The sequence below is a fragment of the Dipodomys ordii genome, unplaced genomic scaffold (genome assembly GCF_000151885.1).
Source record: "Dipodomys ordii isolate 6190 unplaced genomic scaffold, Dord_2.0 Scaffold4, whole genome shotgun sequence".
Lineage (NCBI taxonomy): Eukaryota > Metazoa > Chordata > Mammalia > Rodentia > Heteromyidae > Dipodomys > Dipodomys ordii.
This window is the reverse complement of record NW_012267220.1, coordinates 3329097-3355002: the sequence shown is the minus strand read 5'-3', so window position 1 is coordinate 3355002 and position 25906 is coordinate 3329097. Positions and strand designations below refer to the sequence as shown.

The following is a 25906-nucleotide window of genomic DNA, read 5'->3' as shown; positions in this document are numbered from 1 at the left end:
GGCAGGAAAGTCTGTGAGACTCTGATCTCCAATAAACAACAAAAAACAAAAACAAACAAACAAACAAACAAAAAAACAGAAGTGGCGCTCTAGCTCAAGTAGTAGAGTGCTAGCCTTGAGCTGAAGAGCTAAGGGACAGTGCCCAGACTGAGTTTAAGCCCCACAACTCACAAAAAAAGTTCAAGAAAGATACTATGTGCCATGGAACACTTGTAGCAAAAAGGTCTAGTTCAACTACATTTTGTATTAGATACAGTTGATTAGCTCATGCAAATCTACCGTCATAATCAACTTGACCTAGCTGTCTGCATCTAAGTTTGTCAGCTGCTTGGGGGCAGGAATGAAGTCTTTCTTAGTATTATATCCCACAAAGCTTAAGATAGAGTAAGCAAATAAATACTAGTTAGGTGAATAGCTAGATAAATGAAATATAAGAGTGACAATTTAAAACTTAGTAGCAGTATTGTAGGTGAACCAGGAGTTAGCAGAGCCATGTCCGAATAAAAGATCTGCCATCCACTGTTAAAAAATAAAATAAAATATACCTAAAGTAGAGGGGAAAAAAAAACAACTTAGTAACACGGTGAAACTAAGTGGTCTATCTATGAAGGATTTCATCAAGAAACATTTATTAAACAACCACTCCTCTATATTCTAGACTGAACTAAATAAAGTTTTTTTTTCTGGTTATGGGGCTTGAACTTTGGGCCTGGGCACTGTCCTTGCGCTCTTCATCTCAAGGGGAGTACTCTCCCACTTGAGCCACAGTGCCACTTCCAGTTTTCTAGTGGTTTATTAGAGCTAAAAGTCTCACAGACTTTATGCCCCAGCTGGCTTTGAACCAAGATTCTCAGATCTCAGCCTCCTGAGTAACTAGGATTACAGGCGTGAGCCACCAGCGTCCGGCTAAACATTTTCTTGATAGCAAATTTTGTACCATCTCTACTTTGAGAAAAGAAATAAAGTACTCCATACAGTAAAAGCTTAAATATTTATACACATATATATACACACATATGTATACAGTAAAAGCTTAAATATTTATACACATATACATACACACATATGTATATATGCATACACACACACACACACGTGTGTGTGTGTGTGTGTGAGAGAGAGAGAGAGAGAGAGACTCTTAAAACACTTCCATTGCAGAGACTTTTAACCAGGACTACTGAGGTCCTATTAAAAAAAAGAGGGGAGAGACTGGGAATGTGGCTTAGTGGTAGAATGCTTGCCTAACATGCATGGAGCCATGGGTTCGATTCCTCAGTACCACATAAACAGAAAAAGGCAGAAATATCACTATGGCTCAAGTGGTAGAGTACTAGCCTTGAGCAAAAGAAGCTCAGGGACAATGCCCAGGCCCTGAGTTTAAGCTCCACGACTAGCAAAAAAAAAAAAAAAGGGTAATCATCTAGACACTACTGGTAGTCCTAGCTACTCAGGAAGCTGAGATCTGAGAATAACGGCTGGAAGCCACAGTAGGGATAAGAGACTCTTATCTTCATTAAATTATCAAAAAAAAAAAAAAAGCTGGAAATGGAACTGTGGCTCAAGTGGTAGAGTGCCAGCCTTGAGCAAAAGAAGCTCAGGGACAGCTCCCAGATCCTGAGGAATTAAAAATCCCAGGGCTGGCACACACAAAAAAGTAACAAGCCAGGTGCTAGTGGGTCATGCCTGTAACTAGCTACTCATGAGGCTGGTATTTGAGGATCACAGTTCAAAGCTAGCCTGTACAGAAAAGTCCTTGAGACTCTCCTCTCTAATTAACCACCAAAAAGCCAAAGTGGAGATGTGGCTCAAGTCATCGAACACTAGCCTTGAGCAAAAAAGCTCAGGGACAGCACCCTGGCTCTGGGTTCAAACCCCAGGACAGACACACACAGACACACACAGATACAAAGTAACCTTATCCATTCAAAACACAATAAATCAAAAGTAAATAGGTTTAAGAAAACAAACCCTAGGACCAATTCCATTGAAAGAATTCTATGACTCTAATTTCCATTATTGTGTACCAATAAAAAAGTTTGGAATGGGGGAAAAATAGAGAAGCATGGATTACTCTGAGACTTTAAGAAACTAATTACCAATTAATAGCTACATCTAATAAGCAAATTTTATTTCACTACTTTTCAAGTTCTACTTGTCATCTGGTGCACAGGCAATTTCAAAGGGACGAGGTGACCCAGCAGTCTTTGTCTAGGGTTTTAACCTCCCAGTTCTACAGCTAAGCCAAGACAAACAGGTACATTAGCCTTAACTTGAACCGTTTTAGACTGGTGTAGGAAAAGCTTCTTTCTGGGAAAGGTTTTCTAGCTCCTAAAAATGAAAGAAAACAGAGACAGGCAATCCTCCTTCCTCAAGAGAGTCTACATCATAGGGAGAGCCAGCTTAAGATGCTGCTTTTACCAAGGGTGGCAGGGTAAACAGACACAGCGCCAAGGTTCCTGAGGAAATTTTCCAGTTGCAAATTCTTACAGTTTAAACCAGTTTGAATGGCATTTCTATTAAATACATCTAATATTTTCTCTTCATACAAAACAGTCTATTTCATTTTCTTCAAAGCAGCTACTAATATCAGAGTTCTCTTTTCTGCATGAGTTTGATGACTTTCTAAACCTCCACTGCTCAGTGCATCTTGAGAAGGATTTATCTTCATGATCTCCAAAGCCTAGAACTTCATCTAGCAAGTGGAACATGCTCAGTAAGTATCTCTTGATAAATGAAATAAACCTTAGACAAGTACAACTTTGCAACAAATTTTAAAACTATACTTTTTCTTTCGGTCAATTGTGGGACTTGAACTCTGGGCCTAGGCACTGTCCCTCAGCTCTTCAGCCCAAGGCTGAAAATAACAAGGAAGCAAACTTAATGTTTATAAATATAAATGAATATAAACTAGATGTTTACTTTTTACAATGATAACAAAGATAATGAGTAGGAATTGTAAATGAAGCGAGTGCATTTTCTTGTAGTTCTCATCTGAGTAATTTAAAAGAAATCTCACAACTAAAACGTTTCATACCTGTAAACATGGCGTGAAAATAAGGACTACAGGCAGCCAGCACCACTCGGTGAGCAGAGATTTCCATGTCTTCTGCCACAATTGTGACATCACACAGCAAATTTTGGCTATTCAGAAAATAGAAAGATGTAAATAATTCCAATAATAAATGCTTCAAAATCCTTTCCAAATTATTAGAATAAAGCCTACTTTACTAAAGACTAACTGGAGAGACAGTCATCCTCTAGAACAAGGCTCTAAACACGAGAAAGAGAAGATGGTTGTAATCAGGGCCAATGGCCTGGTCCCTTCACTCAGTCTTGCGTTGGATTAGCACAGAAATCTTTCCAAACATTCACTGATTTCCCAATGTAAAGAAGGTACTGGTAGCAAACCATCAATGGACTATGAATAGGTAGCCTGAATAGGAACAAGATGGTGAAAAGTGGCAGATGGCAGTCTGACATATAAAGTTTAAGAAAAAATAAAACACATGTACAAAACTAAATTAAGGCAAATACTCCCCCTCCAAAATTAAGAGAGATGTTCAAAATAACCCTAGATCATCAGGCAAACATTATACTCGAGGCTGCTTAAAAGCCACTGGACATTTGAAGTTTAACTTAGGACAATTTACCAATGTAAAATACCTTATTCCTTTGTGGAGGGGAAGGGGAAAAAACAAATCACTTAAATAGGGATACAGGTGGACCCATTGCAACAATGAGATATACAAGTGGTTAGGTCGAAATGAACTTTACAACTTTGGTGGAGGTGGGGGCGGGGCAGATTGGGGGGGGAGGATGGGAAGGGGAAACAAAGGAGGAGGCTACAATGCTTGATAAGAAATGTACTTATTATCTTGCCCATGTAATTGTAACCCCTCTGTACAGTATTTTCACAATAAAAATAAATAAATAAATTCAAAAAAATACCTTATTCCTTAGAGCCAAATTACAACACCACTTACCAAATTAAAAACCATTTTATTACCTTAAAACAACCCACATTCAGCCATCATAATTATACCTGTAACTTTAAAACACCCATTTTAATTGCCTTAAAATCATGTAGAGACACTGGATACCAATGGCTCACCCTTCTAATTCTAGCTACTTGGGAGGCTAAGATCTGAGGATCGTGATTTGAAGCCAGCCCAAGTAGAAAGTCCCTTAGACTCTTATCTCCAACTAACCACCAAAAGAGCCAAAAGTAGAGCTATGGCTCAAGTGTAGAGCTAAACTAGGCTTGAGCAAAAAAGCTCAGAGACCATGCTGGGCGCTGGTAGCTCACCCCTGTAATCCTAGCTGTTCAGAAGGCTGAGATCTGAGGATCGCTGTTCAAAAGCCAGTCTAGGCAAAAAAGTCCATGAGACTCTTATCGCCAATAAGCCACTCAGGAAAATGGAAGTAGGCTGTGGCTCAAGTGGTAGAGTACTCGCCTTGGGCTGAAGAGCTGAGGGACAGCGCCCAGGCCCAGAGTTCAAGCCCCTGGACCAGGTGGCAGAAAACAAAACAAAACAAAACCAGCTCAGAGACCATGCTCATGGTAAAGCCCCAGGACTGGCACCAAAGAAAATTTAATGATTAATTAATTTTAAAAAACGTAGTGAACATTTTTTATTTGGTATACATGGTACTAGATTAAACTCTCTGGGCAATTAAGAAAGTCACAAAAATCTTGTTAGCAAAGTAAGTTGCTGACACTCCAGAACAAGTACAAAAAGTTCTCAGAGCTCCGCTCCAAACCCGCCTTACTGGTAGTCACATCATGAATGACTGGATGAGTGCGGCACATGCAAACACCCTCTCCATACCCCCGATAACTGAGCACTAAGCTTCTGTATCTGTAGAGTAGTAAGTTACACTCGGCCCCTTCCTCGATTATTTGGTCTATTTCCTATTAGGGTAGCCTGCTAAATCTTTAATATCCTAGTTGCTCACAAGCAAATATTTTCACAGGAGCTTAACCCAGTCTTTGAAGTTTCCACTTCACATACTGCTTACAGACTCATTCCTGTGGGGCTCACACGGAAATCTTTGGAGAGTCTATTAGCATCTATTCTTCCCCTAGCCTAGGAAAAACTTGGAAAAAAGGAGAGGACTGCATCCCAGAGCTTCGCTACTGATGAGTTTGCTGTGCCGTTTAAGCTGGAGTGTGGCTCATAGGTGGTACTGATTTAAGAGCTCACAACATCAGGCAGGTTCCCTGTTAGAGTCATAAAAAGACAATGTCTATCATTAAGTTGGAATTCCTCTAGATAGTGTGGAGAGCTGACAACATCTAATATCAAGGCTGAGAGGGGAAAAAAAAAGCCACTCTGCTGTCTATCAATTCCAAAACCAAAGTGAGAAGAGACTGTGGTGTCTGGGGGGAGATGTTTACTTGCATGTTGCTTTTTAGTTTGCCCCTACCCCGGGATCAGGTAGGTATTATTACTACTTTGATTCCCGCTGGGGAAATCAAGACTAAAGACAAACATCCCAGGGCTGGGTGCGGTGGCAGAGCAGCCCGCTGTGTAAGGCCCTGGGTTTGATCCTTAACTTGCAAATAAAAATGAACAACCTGTCCACGGTCTTCACAGGTGCTGAAACCAGGATTCAAATCCAGTCTGGCTCTAGAACCTTTATCCATAACACAAAACTGGGTACTTTTAACATTCTAGTATTCTCTCCACAGAATATATAGGGGGGGAAAAAAATCAAAGGAGAGCATCTAAGTCTTACTGCAGATACTGACTGAAGCTAAATTCTGTAAGTAATAGGTGGATCAAAAAGGAAGAGGAAAATCCCAAACAGAAAGAACAGGGTGGGCTGTTGTGTGAAGAACAAGAAGAGCAGGGAGAAAGGAAGGTATGCATGAAAGAGAGGAGGAACACAAAGCAGGATGAGTAGTTACACAGTCTAGGAAGGTAGCCAGGGTATTCTATAGGCACCAGGATATCTAGATACAATTCAAACATACCTCAAGTGCATCCCCATATCTATTTTCCTTTGGTCAATAAGCCTTCCTACTGCTCTAATTTCAAGATGGGTCTTAAGTGGTATTACATTGAATGCCTAAAAAAATTATATTATATTCAGCTTCAATTTACAATTACTCATCGATCCAAACCTTCTAGCATAACACCTGCTGGCAGTCACATAATGAGCCTGGCCTAACTGACTTATTAGCTGACGTCAGTAACTAATGAGGTTAAAACATTACCAAAATGTAACGAAGCAATACCTTGGGTTGGGTCACAGTGAGTCTAAGGACCACATCACAAGTCAGGGGCATACTTCATTTCAGTGTTTGATTTTCTGTCTGTTTCCAGCAATAACACACTTTAAGACAGCACTCAAATATAACAGATGACCAACCTTTTTACCATTGTGTGTCACTGAGTGTGCTGTGTGAACAAATAAGTGTGCAAATCAAATCTGACCCTGACCTCTTTCTAAATGCGCATTCTTACCAGAAGTTGAATGACTCTGGCTACCAATTAAAGCCTGGCAATAAGAACAAGAGAAAGATATTTTAGCAGTCCGAACCCACAGTCTTCTACAGTGAATCTGTGCTCATGTTTACACTGTTTGAAATCTGAGGGAATGAACTGTAAAAAGAAAACGTCTTCAAAATAAGCAAATTACTGTTGATATTCACAAAAATGCATTTATTCATTCCTCAAGTATCCAGAACATGTCAAATAGATACCAAGTACTATGTCAGCTTACAAAAAAAAAAAAAAAGCCATCAAGATGATCTCCTTGGCCACAAGTGGTTTACAGGTGAGTGGGGAAGACATATAGGGAAACAGGTGACTCTAAGATGAATCCATGACTGAAACAATGAGGAAGGGCAGGGTTTCAGAAACACAAAGGTGAACCCAGGTCCAACCTATGGACCTTCAGAAAGGAAGCAGCTTCTAAGCGCCAATCTAAAAAGAATAGGAATTATATTAGAGAGGGGGAAGAGAGGGAAAGAAGGAGAGGGAGGGAGGAAGGAAGAAGGAAGGAGAAAGAGAGAGAGAAAAGAAGAAAGCAGGTAGGCAGGCACTCCATCTCCTAAATAAAAGTCATAAAATGTGGTCCTTCTCAGGATACACAGCACTTTGAAATGATGAACTTGAAATATATCAAGACATCTTGGTTTTCTGATATAAAATGTATGAACCACTAAGAGTAGAAAAACCTACCACTGCTTTTAAAATATAGTGCCTGTCTTCTTAAAAGTAAAATGTGCCACCAGGCTCTGAGATATCAAAAATAATTAGTCGTCACATTAGAGAACTGATTTGTGACTTGAAGCGGGGGTGGTAAGGAAATTTCATGGCAGCTGCCCCACCAGGGTGGAGGAATGAGCTGTCAGCGAGAACCCTGGCTGAACACATCCCAGAGCGAGGAAAGTGCTGAGAGTCAGCACCAGGCACCCAGAGCACAACCTTCAAAAACAGGAGGGAAGAGATCAGAAGCCTAGGAAACTAAAAGGTGATCAGGAGGCAGAGGGTGAGCCAGTGGGAGCCACTGGCTCTGGCTGTAGAGAAGGGAGGTGGTGGGGTAAGGAGGTAAGCTGTTTTAAAGGCTAAAACCTTCCTGTTGCTTGAGTCATATTTAATTAAATTTCCCACCGCTGACGGTGTCAGTTAATAGACAAGGCAGATGTACTCTGTCTAAAAAGTCAATAATCTCACAGAGCAAGAGAACTTCCCAACACATGTGGCTGCCATCTTCCTTCCAGAAATCGTGATGAAGGGTGGTGGCACCTGTAAATTTCTGAGGCTGTTAAGCACAGGCAAAGCACATGCTGGGTTTAGTAAGACTTAACCACTGCACCACGAGTCCAGAAAGCTAGCGCAGCCTCCTAGGGAGCCTCATAACTGCTGAGATTTTCAAAACAAGCAGTCAACTTGGGAAGTGACACTACCACAGTCAATGAATTAAGGGGGTGTTTTCTTTTCTTTCTTTTTTTTGGGGGGGTCCGGTTGTGGAGCCTGAACTCTGGGCCTGGGCGCTGTCCCTCAGTTCTTCAGCTCAAGGCTAGCGCTCTACCACTTGAGCCACAGCGCCACTTCCGGCTTTTTTCTTTCTGCTTATGTGGTGCTGAGGAATCGAACCCAGGGCCTCAGGTATGCAAGGCAAGTGCTCTACCACTGAGCCACCTTCTCAGCCCTTAAGAGGGTGTTTTAACCTATACAGGATTCTGGAACAGAGTACTTCTCATTGGTCTAAAACAGAATCAAGGCAGAAGAATGAGTGTGAAAAAGGACAGAAAAGACACCAGCAAAGCAAGCTGCTAAGGATCTGGAGAGATGGCTCCAGACTTTCAGACTTGCAAGAAGACCTGGTCACAGCCAGGAGGAAAAGATGGTTTATTTAGCAATAAAGTGGAAAAAGATATCAAAGATACAAGAAAGATGGTGGTCAAGGCAAAGTAGCAAGATAAGGGAGATGGAAGGTTCTGGGCAGGTAAGCAAGCGTAGAAAATGCAGAGTATTTATAAAGAAAGCTCCCTCACTACATTTCTGATGAAAGAAATCATGAGCAGATACTCAACTCATTGAGAGGCTTAGGGACAGAGCTGAGTTCAAGCCTCAGGAGACGGAGACACACACACACACACACACACACACACACACACACACTCTCTCTCTCTCTCTCTATACCCTCTGTAATTTTCTAGCAATCCTTTAAAAATAGTGGTATAAAGCTACGAAGACAAAGTCAGATTCACTTCAATTCAGTCCATCATTTCATTTACTTGCCATCTCAGTATGAACAACCAGAAAGTATTAATACAAATTCTTCCTGGATGCACAACACAAAATCTAATCCTAGCAGTAGCAGGGTTGATGATACACACAATCCTGGGGGAAAACGACGAGCATTTCTTTAAGAGAGACCTTCAACCTCTTCTGTTTAACTATCTTCTTCATTGTAACAACTGCTGTTCACACTCGGCAGCTAACTGGGGATTATGTAAGACACAGGTGAACACTAGAATGTAAGTGAATCTCGATTTATTCTTACAGAACACTTTCAATTCCTAAATATAACTTAAGGAACAAAACTACATTCTTTCTAAATAAAATCAGTAAGTTGTCCCTCACTAATATTTATGAGAAATTCACTTTTTATTTCACTGTAACTGTCGTATTACAAAGTCATATTACGATTTATGCATATAATGCAAGACAATTAAATCAGGCTAATTAACATACCAAGTACCTATCATTTCTTTACTTATTATATAGCATCAGCTAGTTGTACAATTGAAATTTTAAAACATCAAATAGATCCTTAAACCCTAGAAAACAGAAGTTTTTAACTTTTTAAACTTGTTTTAAAACAAATGCTTCTTTTTTGATAGTTTCTCTCTTAGTCCTCTAAAAAACCTGTTTATTTAGGGCTGGGGGTGGACATTTATACCTGTAATTATTTGGGAGGCAAAGGAGGGAGGATTATTGTTTGAGGCCAGCTTGGTCAAATGTTAATTAGCAAGACCCTTTCTCAAAGAACCGACTGGCATGCTGGTACACACATGTACTCCCAGATACATGGGAATCTTAAGTAGGAGGTCTAAGGTCTGAAGCCAGCCCAAATGAAGTTATCTGAAAAACTAAAAGCCAAAAGGTATGGAGGTATAGAGGTATGGAGATAAGAAAAGGTAAGGTAAGGTAAGGAAAGGAAAGGGGAAAGGGGAAAGGGAAAAGGAAAGGAAAGGAAGAGAGGGGAGGGAGGGAAAGAGGGAGGAAAAGAGGGAGGGAGGGAGAAAAAGAGAAAGAGAAAGAAAAAGAAAGAGGGGGAGGGAGGGAGGGAAGAGAGGAAGGGGGAGGGAGGAAGAGAGGGAGGGAAAGAGAAAGAGAGGAAGGCAGGGAGGGGGAGACAGAGGGGGAGGGAGGGAGGATCAATCTATAAGGATCTATACATTTGTTTTGACATTAGTGTTTCCTAAAAAAAAGCTTTCCCCCACCTAAGTTTGAGAGAAGAAAAGAGCTGCATTTCCTGCCCGACGGGATGCTGACCTACAGCCTCCCGTCTCCAGCTCTGACAAGTTGCTTCCTCAACATTCCTAGTCTTAACCACACTATTCCTTTCTCAAAAACTTTCCATGCTGTGGAAAGGAAGGGGAGGCATTGTCCAAAAAGAAATGAACTCGTTAGCTGACGTATGAAATGGTAACCCCCTTGTACAATTCCTTAATACTAACAATCAAACTGTATTTAAAAAAAAAAACTTCCCATGAATTCCACTGCCCAGTGGAACCTGAATTCCAGTTTCAAGTTTATCACCCTACTCTGTCTGCCACAATTCTGTCCTCTTACTTGCTAACCTTTTCTAAATGGCCCCCAGCAGTTCTTGGCTTATGTTACTCAGCAGTTAGATCAGGCCATCCCCCCAGTAGGTGCAGTTAAACTGGGAAAGGTCTCCACTGTCTGATCCCTGAACGAATCTCACTGTATTACCCATCAGGCCCCAGCGAAGCCCATTTCAGTGGCCACTGAGGATTCTCCTGTGATCTTCCTTTTCAGTACCTACATTCTGCTCAACAGTGACTACTCCACCCTCTTCTCCATTGTCTCCACAGCTGCCTAGATACAAAAAGGATGCTGGGCAAGTCTGACACTGTTCTTGGATCCCGGACAACCTTTCAGGCATGCAAGCTGATTCCAAAGGAGAACCAGCTGCTCACAGACAGTGAATAAAATTACAGATAACAAGTGACTGCAACATTTTTAACCTAAACAACTTTCCATTATTCCAGCTCAGACTGGGCTGAAATATAGTTATGGTTCTAGAGCTTCTTGATTCAAAATATAATTTGGTTAGACAAACAGTAAGATGTCCTGGTCTTTGTCTACAAGAGCATTTTAACTCTAACTTAACCTCACATGATTCCTGTCCTTCCACCCATATTCCCACAACCACACCTTATAAACCAACTACAACTGAAAGTGACTTCAATGCTATCAGCTACCAGCACTTTATAGGTAGAACCCAAGAGCAAAGCAGTGAGAACAAAGAACTTCTCCCTTCCCACAAGGCAGGAAACCACTCCAGCTAACCTTTCCTGGCAACAGGAAGTTGATGCAAGGACAGGAAATAATGCTGACTTTCAGCTGCACAAAGAATAGGCTTCTTCAGATTTTTTTTTTAATTATACAAATTGGCTACAAAGGAAAAGAAGAAAATATTTTTTAAAAAGGTTCTCATGAACCAAAGACGGTTTCTTTTTGAAACATTATTGGGAACTGGATGCCACTGACTCACCTCTATAAACCTAGCTACTCAGGAGGCTAAGATCTAAGGATTCCAGTTCAAAGCCAGCCCTGGAAAGTCCGTGAGACTCTTATCTCCAATCAACAAATGAAAGTCTGTGAAACTTTTATCTCCAATTAACAAACAAAAAGCTAGAGGTGGAGCTGTAGCTTACGTAAAAGAGCAACAACCTTGAGCAAAAAAAGCTAAAGGACAGTGCCCAGGTCCTGAGTTCAAGTCCTACAACCAACAAAAAAAAGGTGTCATAAAAAATATACTTGCATTTTAATTTTCTAATTATTCAAATCAGCTATTTTTTTTCTTGAGGCAGTGTCTCACAATATAGCGCAAAGTTGGCCTAAGCCTCCTGAGTGTTGTGATTATAGGCAAGCACCACCAAGCCCAGTATATTGTAATGGCTCTTAACATATATAAGAATTACTTATGCATCACATAGATTACATCCCAAACTGACTGAAACTACCACTACTACCACCACCACCACCACCAAAAAGAGAGTTACAATCTTCTTTCCATAGTCTTTGTGATAGTAAATTAGAAGCCTATAGCAATGCTATCTAAAGAAAATAAAATGCCAACTCACAATTAGTCTACTTAACATCAAATGTCTAATACAGGGCCATTTTAACATGTAATCAATATTTATTTTGCAATCTTTCTTTGCACTGAGTCTTAGAAAGTCACTGTATATTTTCCACTTCTAGAACATCTCAATTCAGTTTAGGTCCAAGTTGACTAGGGGCTACCATATTGGACAAGAGAAATATTATTCCATCTATACTTCCGTAAATTACTATACACTCTTTCTTCATATCAAAAAAAAAATCCTGCAGGAATTTTCTCCATATCAAACAAAGGAACACCAGGGAAGGGACTTATATTTGCTACAAACTGAAAACTAAAAGGAAAAGACCAACAGTTATATATAGTTAGTGTGCTGATACCTTCTTAATTCGTTCATGACTTTAAAAGCTTTCTTCATGTGCCAAGGATTCACTGTCACTGGGCAGTGTTTTTCAGTATTATCATCTTTTGAATCGAGTGGCTTCGGATGACCCTGCTTTGTGCATCTGTACATAAAAGGAAAGAACAAAAACAGAAAAAGATCTTATTAAAGATAATTTTGCTCTAGCTTGTCAAGCTAAGAGATAAATTAACTGCCTCCCTCCCCTGCTCGCTTGGAGGAAGTCTCCTTGAAAGGATAGCCCCATGGAAGATTAAGACACAATTCACAATTCTGATGGTCATTATGGTTTCAAAAAAAGGGGGAAGGGGTAATTACCCTCCCTGGCATCAAAGTTCTGTCAAAGAGGAACGCAGAAAACACAGTAAAAGAGGTTTAACAGAGAGCTCCAAACAAAAAATGCTAGAAAATGATCTCTATTGGAAATAAACTCGCTTTACAATTTGCTACAGTATTTAGGGGGAAAAAAAAAGGTAAGAGCAGGATCATATCTTACACAGACTTCAGACATTTAAAATCCAATTTAAATTTTGCTCTCTAGCTGCAAGATACTTACCCCATATTTTGGACCTACACTAATAAGAGATATGTTTTTCGAATAGGAGCCACTGACATAATAGTACACATTCACTATAATCTTCACAAGTCTGACTCCATTTTTTTTTTTTTTTGGTTGGTTGTGGGGCCTGAACTCTGGCCTGCGTGCTGTCCCTCAGCTCTTCAGCTCAAGGCCAACACTACCACTTGAGCCACAGCGCCACTTCCAGCTTTTTCTGCTTATGTGGTGCTGAGGAATTGAACCCAGGGCCTCATGCATGCGAGGCAAGCACTCTACCACTGAGCCAACTTCCCAGCCCCTTACTGACTCCATTTAACTGATGAAGAGACTGAGGAAAGTAAGTTTGGGTAATTTGGTAAGTGGTAAAGCTGGGTAAGAAAGAATATAACAAACCTGACTTGCCATTCATGTTTGATAATATTTCCCAAATGAAACAAAAGGTACCTAATTTCATACTTAAATTTACCACTTTTAAAAGCACAAGTAGTCTTAGTAGTGTTCTAAGATCTAGGGGCTAATGTTAATCAACAATGGGATGCGGGCAGAGAATTAACTACAAATTAGTAGGCACAAGAGAAAATTCTGAAGTAATGGCTACCCAACTCTGGAATTTTAATTTAAAAAAATCTTGATTGTGCAATTATAATGGACAGATTTTTATGGCTTAAATTATTTCTCAGAAAATTATTTCAAAGAACCAGAGTACCATACTTGTGCTAGGTGCTGGTGGCTCACACCTATACTACTCAGGAGGCTGAGATCAGAGGACTGAGGTTTAAAGCCAGCCTGAACAGGAAAATCTGGGAGAGATTCTTATCTCCAATGAACCACTCCCCAGCTGTGTCTCACATGTGGTACAGCACTAGCCCTGAGCACACAAACCCAGAGACAGTGACCAGACAGGTACAAAAAAAGTATGCTAGCAAGTAAACATGTATTGCTTACATTTCCTTTCTTTAAAATACCATCTTGTCCTTTGATACTTCAGTCAGTAATGTTTTAGTGTCAATCATTTACCAAGGATTGTTTTTAATGCACTTGGAATCTATTTTCCCCTTCACTGGGTGCCGGTGGCTCATGACTACAGTCCTAGCTACTCAGGAGGCTGAGATCTGAGGACTGTGGTTTAAAGCCAGCCCAGGCAGAAAAGTCTCTTCAACCAGCAAAAAAACTGAAGTGGAAGACTGCCAGCCTTGAGCAAAACAGCCAAGCAGGAACATAAGGTCCTGAGTTCAAACCCTCATGCCATCACAGGGGAGGAGGAGGAGGAAGAGGAGGAAGAGGAGGAAGTGGAGGAGGAGGAGGAGGAGGAAGAAGTGGAGGAGGAAGTGGAGGAGGAGGAGGAGGAAGAGGCGGCATCAGTTCTACTTTATTTCTACTTGGAAATTTTTTAGAAGTCTACCAAATGACTCGCCACAAAACACTGTATCCAAATGGAAAGCACTGCAGAAATGAGAGAAAGGACCTGAGGGGATGTGTGGGAACCGAGCTAAGAAAATCAAGAAGCTTTCCAGGTGCCGGTGGCTCAGGCCTGTAATCCTTAGCTACTCAGGAGGCTGAGATCTGAGGATCCCAGTTCAAAGGCATCCCACCCAGGAAAGTCCATGAAACTCTTATCTCAAAAAAAAAAAAAAAAAAAAAAACAGAAAACTGGAAGTGGCACGGTAGCTCAAGTGGTAGAGCGCTCGCCTTGAGCTGAAGAGCTGAGGGACAGCGCCCAGGCCCAGAGTTCAAGCCCCATGACCGACAAAACAAAAAACAAAAAAAAAAAAGTTGAGAAGCCAAACAGCAAACCCACACTAGAAGGGAGCTGGAGAAACACTTCACAACAGAAGACCACCATGCTCCTTCACACTGCAAAGGAAACAGTAGGAAAGCCGGGAAAAGGATATGAAACCCACACAAACTTTCTGTCCCTGTAACACTGTGTGCCGACACAGGCAACAAGATAATATTTACCCATTTCCCCTACACTTTAATAACTCATAGATCCAAACAGAGGAAAACATCACACTGCCAACCAGAAAAATTATCCCAGGAGATGTTCTCAATGTTCAAGCGAAAGCAAGTCTGCCTGAAGAAGAATATTGTTATTTCAGGGGCCAAGTTTCCATATTTGCTTAAGAAATTAAAAGACTAAAACTCGCAGTGTTACAGCATTAACTATAAGGCACCTGCCGTCCAGCGGTTGATGTCTATACGTGTGGGTTCTCTAAAAGCTATTCTCAGCTCTTTTTTTTTTTATTCAAAGATCTAAAAGAGTAAGTAAGAAATAACAGTGAGTTTCCTTTCTAAGTGTTCCTTGTACAGAGAGCCACTTACAAATACAGCACCCCTGCTGCACAGGGCTATTTTCAACCCTAATGCCCTTTCCTTAATTCTCATTTCGTATGTGGCTTTGTGCTAACCGTCTCTCACCCAGCAGAGCTGATTAACGGGAAATAATGCATCGTTCTAAAACTATAGACGTGAAAAATGTGCATATGGGAGGAGCACACAGCTAAGTGGGAGGCAAAGGCTTGCCCTAAGTTACACTTTCCTCCGCTTCCCGGCTGAAGCACAGGAGCCTTTTCCGGAAAAGCTTCCATTTCTGAGAACTGCCTTCTAAAAGTTTATCAAGAGGAACTCGGCGCGGGTGGCTCACGCTTGTAATCTAGCTACTCAGGAGGCTGAGATCTGAGGATCAAGGTTTGAAGCCAACCCAGTCAGGAAAGTCTACGAGACTCTGATTCCAATTAACCACCAAAAAAAAAGCTGGAAGTGGAGCTGTGGCTCTAGTGGTAGAGTACAAGCCTTGAGCACAAAAGCTCAGGAATAGCTCCCAGGATCCTGAGCTCACGCTCCAAGACTGGCACTCAAAAGGAGACACTTTTTCAAGTTGTTGGTACCTTAGAAGTTTTTCCCCAAGGCTCACTCTACAACTAGTCCTATTTGAGCAGAGTGGAGATTCCAAGGGCTTGGATTCCAGTTTACAGCTACACTTATAAGACATCAAAAAAATTTTTTTTTCCTCCAATTACTGACTTGTCAAAAAGGCTGGCTTCTCAGAGAAGATAACTGGGTCCCACTAAGACCACCACACTTTTGGCAGTAACTAAAATTCTAAGGAAGAAAATAAATGTGAACACGATTGTTTTCTTCAAATGGTTGAGATTTTATAACAAAGCAGAAGTTTTAAATCTAGTGCAACAATTCCCCCGACACTAGGGTTTGGCCCCGGGGATTTCTCAGCTTGCTTGCTTACCACTAGCTCTCTACCACTTGAGCCACTTTTTCTGGTTAACTGGAAAATAGTATCTAGAGGACTTATCTGCCCAGGCTGGCTTCAAACCTGGGATGCTTAGATCTCAGCCTCTCGAGAAACTAGGATTTTAAGTGAGCCACCTGCGTCTCGCTGGTGGACATCTTAGAAATGAAGAATCATTTATTAGTTACTTTGGAACAGTGATTTCCAATAAGGAGGATCAGTAAACGCCAAATGAACCCAAGCAAATTTTTTCACCTTATGCATAAACATGAAATCAGCCAAGCTCTTTTCAGAACTATTTTCAGACCTATGTATCTCAGAACAATAGCATCTCCCAGGGTAAGAGTGAGAGCGGCTTGGCACGATTAGAAACAACAACAGGTGATGTCATACACCCCACCCCACCACCCGCTCACCTCCCACCCCAAGGCAATCATCCCAGATTGAGAAAGAACACTTTCGAAAACATGGGCTGCTCCTATTTTTAGGGTTTCCCCGATAGAAACAATTCATGCAGATGCTACTGCAAAATGTAACAGAGGACTAAAGACACTATCACACTCAGAACATAAATACTTGGCCCCTAGGTGGCCACCAGCTCTACTCTCCGCTGGCTGCATTCACCTCAGAAACTGCAAGACTCCCCTGCATGTAATGACTCACCTACCATTACTCACACGTCTCTGCCAAGTTCACGTCAGCAGCTGTTGTTTTCAAAGTCACCATCCATGCTGTACTGCTTTGAAAGTTTCCAATTACTTTCTTTCTCCTCTTTTTTCTGCTCTTTCCAACTTCTGAATTCAGAAGCTGGCACCTCACGAACATTCTCCCATACACAAGTCCAGGATGTCCGAAGTGGAGATGTAACTATACCTCATACCTCAACTAATAATTGTCATATTGTCCTACCATTTTCCAACAAAATGTTCTCACATCCTTCACCCCCACCTACTAACTAACATACTGCTCAGAGACTGCGAAAGAGTGGATTTGAATTGGGGATGTGGTTCAGTGGTAGAGGGACTGCCTAGCAGGCTGCATTCAAACCCAAGTACTACCAAAAAGAAAGATGAAAGTTTTTCCCAAGAAATACATTTTGGGTTGTAGTTTCCATTTCTGCAATTACCTAAAGGCAAAAAGACATACGGTAAATTTTACATATATGAATTTAAACTTTTATTAGGCATGGGGCCAATGGATGAACTGTAACCTACAAATTTATGGCCAACTTATCAACTAATGATGGCTTTTTTAAAAACTGCTAACATGTCATATAGACCCAGAATTTGGGTTAGGCTGAGGATGCAGGCCAGTGGTAGAGCACAGGCCTAGATGGGTTGAGTTGCCTGAGTTTCATCCCTAACTCCACAAAAAAAAAAAGAAAGAAAGAAAGAAAAAAAGATCTTCTATTATGCTTTCAGTACGCAGACCCTTAGAATGGGCTATGAAGTATTATATGAGATACACACTTCCTATGTTGTATCAAGTCACAGAATGCCAAGATAGTATCATAATGACACCAAATATGTAAGTTACAGTTTTGTTTTGTTTTTTGTTAGTTGTGGTGCTTGAACTCAGGGCCTGGGTGCTGTCCCTCAACTCTTCAGCTCAAGGTGAGCACTCTACCATGTGAGCCACAGCACCACTTCTGGTTTTCTGGTGGTTAATTGGAGATCAGAGTCTCACAGACTTTCCTGCCCAGGCTGGCTTTGAACCTCAATCTTCAGATCTCAGCCTCCTGAGTAGTTAGGACTACAGGCATGAGCCACCAACACGCGGTTACAGTGTCTATATTGTTAAAGTTATATTTCTGATTTCCCACAGGTGGAAAAGAAACATCTAGAAAAGGAAGGAAGGCCCAAATTTTATTAAAACAGGTTAGCAGCTAAAAAAGCAGGGCCGAGTCTCTGGGCACAGAGGAAAGCTAGCATCTCCTTTTTCTCCCCCGGGACTATATGGCTTTGTGTTGAGGGAGCTGAAGCGCAGGCAGGAGGAGGTGGCTGGCATGTCTGAGGTGGAGAGGTTGATGGAAGTTGGAGCATAATTGTGCTCTGATCTGTAGAACAATAGAGCTGTAAAAAGCCCTGCTTCAGTTCAACTCAGCTCGCTCCCTCTTTCCCTCCCACCTACATGACAAACAGCACAATCAGGCACTTTTTGTCCCTGACAGTGACTATATTACCAGGAAAAGGACTGTGGCAGAAGCATTATCTTATGCAAGATCAATCTTTTAGAGACTATTTCGTAAACAATTAACAAAATACTGCCAGTGGGATACTTGTGAGAAGCTAGAGACAAATATCTCCATGTCTCTTACCATATTTCTGTTTTTCTGTTGCCACTTTCCACAGTACCATCATCATTTGGTTGGTTAAAAAAAGAGCAGCAAAGACACGAGCGCCAGTGGCTCATGCCTGTAATTCTAGCTAATAAGGAGGCTGAGATCTGAGGACCACAGTTCAAAGCCAGCCTGAGCAAGAAAGTCTATGAGACTCTTCTCTCCAATTAACCACCAGGAAACTGGAAGTGGCACTGTGGCTCAAAGTGGTAGAGCGCTAGGTTTGAGCAAAAGAGCTCAGGGACAGAGCCTAGGCCCTGAGTTCAAGCCTCAGAACCAACAAAAAATAATAGTAGTAATAATTAATCATTATAATTAATAAGCAATACAACTCAGTGATTCAGTTGACGGGCCATATATTCTAGCAACTGATAGAAAAGGCACTAGAAGAGGAGCATCATCAGGTGAAAGACCTCAGCAACAGTCCTGCCTAAGCCAAATATTAAGCAAAGGAACTTGGATTAGTCACTTATCAGCAGTTTAGACTGCTGACTTATAAAAATTTATTCCATGAATATACCTCATGTAAACTGTAACATTAAATATAATATGCCCTCACCTATTTATCTTAGGGAGCTGCATAAGCATTAAACACCATAGGGCAGCCAGGTGTAATACATTTGGAGCCGGGCGCTGGTGGCTCACACTTGTAATCCTAGCTACTCAGGAGGTTGAGATCTGAGGATTGTGGTTCAAAGCCAGCCTGGGCAGGAAAGCCCATGAGACTCTTATCTCCAATAAACCACTCTAAAACCGGAAGTGGCACTGTGGCTCAAGCAGTAGAGCACTCGCCTTGAGCTGAAAAGCGCAGGGACAGCGCCCAGGCCCAGAGTTCAAGTCCCACGACCAAAAAAAAATCTGTAATCCCGGCTACTCAGGAGGATTGAGGTTCAAGAGAAAAAGTATTAAGATTCCCATCTCAATTAGTAAGTCAGGTATAGTGGCAAGCCCTGTGGAGGTTCTAGGTAGGAGGATCTCTGTTTGAGATTGGCTCTAGGCAAAAACAGGAGACCCTCTCTGAGAAATAACTAAATCAGATAAGGGCTAGAGATGTTCATCGGCCTAGGAAGTTCATGACCCTGAGTTCAAGCTCCAGTACTGTCCAAAAAAGCAAACCACAACAAAACAGCACACAGAAAAGCATACAAAGAAGACAAATGTTGAGGTTAGGAACTAAACTGAAAATGGAGATGTGTTTTCATTTATTTTTATTGGCCTCAATTTTAATTGCAGCACTCAAAGTTACTAGTAATTTGCAAAATGGCCATAAGCTGTTAAGAAATCAAATATGTAAGTGCTGCCTAGATGCCTACTGCAAGTACCAAACACTGGGAAGCATGCAGGTAGACTGAACCCAAGATCCTTCTCCAGTTTTCCATCTAGCCCTAAGGAATGGCACAAGTCAGTTCGGGGATGCAAGATTTCAGACTAACGATGATCAGTTGTATAGTAACACAGCAACAGGTCTGACTTTGTGAGGGGCTGTCCATGGGTCCTGGTGGCCACCCAATTGTTTTAAAGGGGGTCAGGAGTATGAAAGCAATAGGAAAAAGCTGGAAATTTCTGGTTTATGATAAAGCAGAGTTCAGCCTAGGAGGTTAAAGGATATCATGACCTTGGATATGAAAAGAGAAGGTCAACATGATGGCAGCTGCCAGGGCTGTCTAGCTGAGCATCTTTGTTTTGGGAAGTCATTTCACATGACTGCAATGTTAGGTTAAAGTAAGTAGATTGAACACTGGGGAGACAGCACACAGAATTCACAGTTCAAGACTACCATGAAATCCATTCATGAAAATGGCGTCAGTTAGATGACACTTAAGACTCTACAGATAATGGGGACTAATAGATGTAGAAGACGAAGAATGAGAGAGAAGGTAAATGTGTTTCAATGTGTATCAAGGACCAGAAGAATGGTTACCCACCTGTGACGTGGAAAGGTTTGTAAGAGAGAACCAGTTTGTGAACAAAGATTATGAACTCGTTTTAGAAACACTGAGTTTTAGTTAGAAGCTCAAAATTCCAGCCCTATGCAGACTTGAGTGTAGATTTAAGATACAGACAAAGCCATAATAGTGGATTAACAGTGGACTCACAACCTGGCCAAAGCCTCAGCTACTGCCTGTGAACATAGAGGCTATATACAGAAAATCTAAAGTGGTCAAGAGGGCGAGATTGGAGGCCCTGTTTTCCAATATTTATTAGCCTGGGAAAGTAACTTAACCTGTATTTCCTCAGCCGCAACATAGCATTAATGAGATATACAGTATAAGACTGTAGATAAGATTATAATTAGTAAAGTATGTAAATTACATTCCGAAACCCAAAACTGAGAAGGGGAAATAATGCGGTATCATGGAAAGCAAAGCCCTATTTTTCAAGGCAGCATCAGTGAAAGAAATACTTCAGTAAATGTCAATCCAAAATGTCAGCAAGTGGATATAACACACAGAAAGTCTAGACACTTATCTCAGTTGGGAAAGAATGCAGTGCCCTTCCACTTCCTGTCCCCTCTACCTGGAACACTGCTTCTCTCCAGAGTCTGCTCAATGAGCAGCTCATCGAAGACATCCTGACCCAATCAGAACTCGTGCTTGCTCCCCCTCCTCATTCTCTACCACCACCCATCGTATATGTTTGTTTGCCATTAGTTTCAACCATAAAGGGAAAAAAAGACTTAGATTCTGACTCCAACCAACAAATATGAATATAAAACCTAAACTGCCTCATCATGAGCAGTAAATACATTTGGAACTTGATAGGATTCAACAGAAAAGGACCTGAACCAGGTATGCTGACACATGTTGGTAATCCCAGCTGTGGGGACGTGAGAATTCAAAGTCAGACTGGGCTACACAATAAGTTCATGGCCAATATGCCTATGTCTTTAAAAACAAACAAAAAGTAAAAACCATAGAAACCTGAAAGACGATTTCCCTTTTCTAAACCAAGTGGAAAGACTATAAGAAAAGCCATACGGAAACACCACAAAGAAACTCCTGTGAACAATATGCTAATAAAAAAGCTAATTCTTAAAGAATAAAAAGCCCAATGGTTTTCATAGACACCTCTAGTGCTGCTTCATTACAGCCTCATGACTAAACAGACTGTCATCCGCAGAAAAGAACACTTAGATTTACTGAATGGCTATCACTACGTACATTACAGAATATAAATAAAAAACAGGGGTCTGGAGCTTTTTGGTTGGGAGCAGTGATTTCCCAGACTGAGATATTTTTAAGACTATGACACAAATGCTACCTATTTCCAAAACCCACTTTTCTAGTTCCCAAATGCACCTTCAAATTATCCCCACAGAGAACACTTCGTTCAGCACAACTCACTCAACTGTTCTTCGTTCACAACTGAAATGGGGGCCATTCCTGCTCTAAATATTTTAAACATCTTTGCCTACCACTGGGGACATTCACCTCTGAGGTGAGAGATGCTCATCCTACTTTTAGGACTAATGGAACAAAACTAAGAGCACATGCTAGTGCTCTTTGTAAAAAAGACAAATGAACACCGGAGTAATCAACAAGATTCCAGATTCGTAGTAATTCAATCTTATAAAGTACAGGCAAGCCATCTGGTCCAGAGGACTGCAAATCTCAAGCTTCAGTAATTTTTTACTTTCAAAACTAGGCTAATGCAACAGGTGTTCATAAAACATTTATCCAATTGAAGGACAGTCCCTTAATCAGCAAGTATGTCCTTCCCTGTATATAAAGAGGGGCATCAAAATGCCCTTTCATAAAAATAAAATCAAAAAAAGTGGTGGCCAGGTACCGGTGGCTCATGTCTGTAATCCTATCTTCAGAGATCTGAGGATGGAGGTTTGAAGATAGTCTGGGCAGGAAAGTCCTTGAGACTCTTATCTCCAATGAACCACCAGAAAACAGAAGTGGCACTGTGGCTCAAGTGGTAGAGCACTAGCCTTGAGCAAAAAAGCTCAGGAACAGTGAGTGCCCAGACCCTGAGTTCAAGATCCCCACAAATAATAAAAATTTTGAAAAAGTGGTAGTAGTTGGTAATTATTTTTTGGGAGGGTTTTTATTTTTATTTTTTTTTGTCAGTTGTGGGGCTTGAACTCTGGGCCTGGGCGCTGTCCCTCAGCTCTTCAGCTCAAGAATAGCGCCCTACTACTTGAGTCACAGCTCCACTTACGGCTTTTTTCTGCTGGGGAATTGAATGCAGGGCTTCATGCATGTGAGGCAAGCACTCTACCATTGAGCCACCTTCCCAGCCAAATTCCCTTTCTTTTTTTTTTTTTTTTTTGAGACAGGATCTATCTCACTATCTAGTCAAAGTTAGGTTTAACCTCTGGATTCTCATGATCTCATCATCCCAAGTGCCACTATGCCTCACTCAGCAATTTCTAATAAATAATTATTTTACTTAGCTAAACAAGAAACTTAGCAATTCTACGCTAGACTTCTATTTTAAATTAAACCAAAAAAAAAGTGGGGGGAGGGAAATTCAAAACTCCTGCTGTAATATATATAACCAATCTGCTGTTGCCTAAATTAGAGCATGGTCAACAAGTTGTCTGCCTATGTTTGAACACCTCTGATGACAAGAATCCAGTGATGCGGAATCACTAAGACATGTCAACTTGGTTGTGTGACGGAAAACAAAAAGCAAAGCCTGAAGAAAGCAAGCCGATGTGGGAAAAAAGGAGCCAGGAGGAAATCAGGGCCAAGACAGTCGGTGAGGGGAGGCCTAAGGGGTGCCTGGAGTCCTGAACCTCAGTCTCATTTCAAACTAGTCACTATAAAAACCCATGCAAGAAACTATAAAAACTAGAATCTTTGCATACAACATTCCTGAGGTCAGAATTGCTCAGTCAGAATTGCTCAGCCTCGTTTCCTGTTACATGCGTTGGTTTACTACCTGGAATTCCTTCACAAGTCTACACCTAATTTTTAGCTGCACACCTTTCAGGTTGGATCAGAAGCAAGTATCACCTGGCCTTAATAGTCTACAGACCCCAAGATGCACCCAAATCTAAATGCCACAAATACTCAAGGATGAGAAAGCAACATAAAGAACATAAAGTCGAGTGACAGCCTGAGAACCATAGAATTTGGAGACAGGAGAAGATAAGGCAGAGAACAGAGAAGGGAGGTCAATGGAGTCATCGTGAAGGTGAGGAGCATAGGATACAGATGCCTGATGCCCCTCCAAGACTATGTACTCAAAAAGAAGCCTGAGCAAAAGCACCACAGGATGCCAGGCAAAGATAGGCCTTCAATATTTGCATACTGAATGAATAAACCACACACACACACACACACACACACACACACGCGGAGACAATTCTGGATCTCTGCTTTCAACTGTATCATCCAAGGCACTTTTAAGTCCAGGATAAAAAAAATTTCTAACTTTAGAGCTCAGCTGAAAATCTAACCTTGTGAAAGGCCGTACTTCCCACACACATCAGTCCTAGCCCAGCTCCAGCAAGGAGGCCCAGCCTCCCTCCCAAGACACAATCTGTATTTCTCAATTCTAGTATCCTTGGGTCCAGGCTGAATGGAAGTCAATGGGAGCGGAGGCAAAGAGATGGGAACATGGGAAAGAAAAAAAAAAAGTACGTTTTTACTGTTGTGGCTGTTGTGAGGTTTGAACTCAGGGCTTTGTGCTTGCAAGGGAGGTGTTCTGCAACTTGAACTATGCCTCCAGCCCTTTTTGTTTTAGGCTGTTTTTCAGAGAGGGTCTAACTTTGTCTGGCGGGCCTGAGATCCTCCTACCTATGCCTCCACAGAGTAGCTGGCATCATAGGCATATATTACCTCACCCAATTTAGTTCTTAAGATGAAGTCTCACTTTTTGCTAAGCTTGAGCTTCAGCCCTCCTGATGAACACCTCCTTAGTAGCTAGGATTCAGGGCACCACGCTTGACCTGGGAGGAGGGGAGAAAAGAGGCAGGGGAACAACTATTTCTGCTCTACAAAAAAAGAAATAACACTATACCAAATTCTGGAATTAGGGTTAATTCTGGATCTGCCAAATAAAAATAAAACCTATTGGTATTTTTTGTTAAAATGATACAAACAGTGAAAATGTTTCTGAGACTTTAGCCAGCCATGATTGAAAGGCATTTCAACAACACCAGCATTCCAGATTTTCCCTTGTATCTCAGCTTCTCGTTGTTCTAAAGCGGTTGGTGGAGTCTCAATACTGAACAATTGTGCTGGATATCAAAATTAGGCTTTACTCACTCAGCCCTATATTCAGTCTATCAATAGAGCATGTACACAACTACTTGGAGGGGGTTCCCCCCAATTTGAATGATCCTGTCTCGACTCCCTCCTTTCAGAACCTGCTCTTTTCCCCACCCTTCTTTCTAACTGCTTCTTCAGAGCCTCTTGTTCCCTCCTTTAGTTGGCTCTGGCGCTAATGTAAAAAGGGGCTGCAGAGAACTGGTACGAAACGCACGCAGCTTTGGTGCACATAACATGTATGACAACACGCGTGTGATCCCAGCGGACAAGCACATCCTGTCCTGATGCCTCTCAGCCTGGACAGAAAGAACCCTCGTGTGCTGGCGCTGTGCTCAGCAGCTGAGGCTGCTCATCCACCACCCTGTTTGCAGAGGTTCTGGAGTCTTCTCCAACCTGCCGGAGAGCACGCCTGCCACCGCACCGAGCCTCACAGCACAGCACCATCAAGCATCTCTGAGCCTTCGCTTTCTGTATCAGCCCAGGAGATGGCAAAAGATGACTTTTGTCACTGCCTCCTCCGCTCTCCATGACCTGTTCCATTCAAGCAGGAAATTCCCTAATGTACTTTTGGAAACTAGTTCCAGAATCCTACTCGTTCTCCCAAAAGGATTCAACATCCCCAAAAAAATAAAATGTGATTTTTTTGTTTGTTTGTCTTCATGGCCAACCCATTATTCCCCTCTTAGCTGGAATCCTGCCGACCAGCCAGACGAGGCCGGCAGCACCCGCACGCCGCCGGGGAGGGAAGCTGGCCCCGCGTCGGTGGGAAATGCTGGGGGGCCCCGGGAATCGGCCGGGCCTGAGCAGGTCCACGGCGATCTCAAAGTCCATCGCGGGGCTCCCGCTCCGGGTCAAGCCTCAACTGAGGAAAAGCTGATGGAAATGGAAAATTTCAAAACTCCTGGGCCTTTTCCGGTCGCCTCCGACCCCAGCGGCCTCTTACAAAGAAACGCAAAAGCCCCGCCGAAGGAGAGGCGCGCCGAACCACGCACCCCCGGCGTCTCCAGCTGGTAATGATCTCCAGAAAGTAGTTTCATTGCAGGCGACGGCTTGGCACTTGGGCATCCAGAGGAGGAGAGGGAAACAAGAGCAACCCCGCAAGGGCCACCTGTGTCTGGCCGGCCGACCCGCTTCTCGCCGGACCCCGGGTACCCGGGTCACGACGTCCGGATTTCTGGATTTGAAAACCAGAATCGGGGTTTTTCCTCCAGGGCCAAGTAAAGGTCACCCGCCCCGAGGGCCGCCGCTCCTCCCCCGCAGCCGGGAAAGCCGGGCGGCCGGGCAGCCAGCAGCGCCCGAG

General features: G+C 42.2%; 1 protein-coding gene across 1 annotated transcript in view; it reads right to left on the bottom strand.

Moving 5' to 3' along the window:
• Positions 1-12335, bottom strand: part of Klhl2 (kelch-like family member 2) — a 60323-nt gene extending 47988 nt beyond the window's left edge. Inside the window, exons 1-2 of the mRNA XM_013026111.1 lie at positions 12216-12335; positions 3035-3141 (exon numbers count right to left, since the gene is read on the bottom strand). Coding sequence (XP_012881565.1) covers positions 3035-3141; positions 12216-12253 — 145 coding nt within the window. The 5' untranslated portion in view covers positions 12254-12335. The remainder of the gene's footprint in view (positions 1-3034; positions 3142-12215) is intronic.
• Between the last annotated feature and the right edge of the window lie 13571 nt (positions 12336-25906).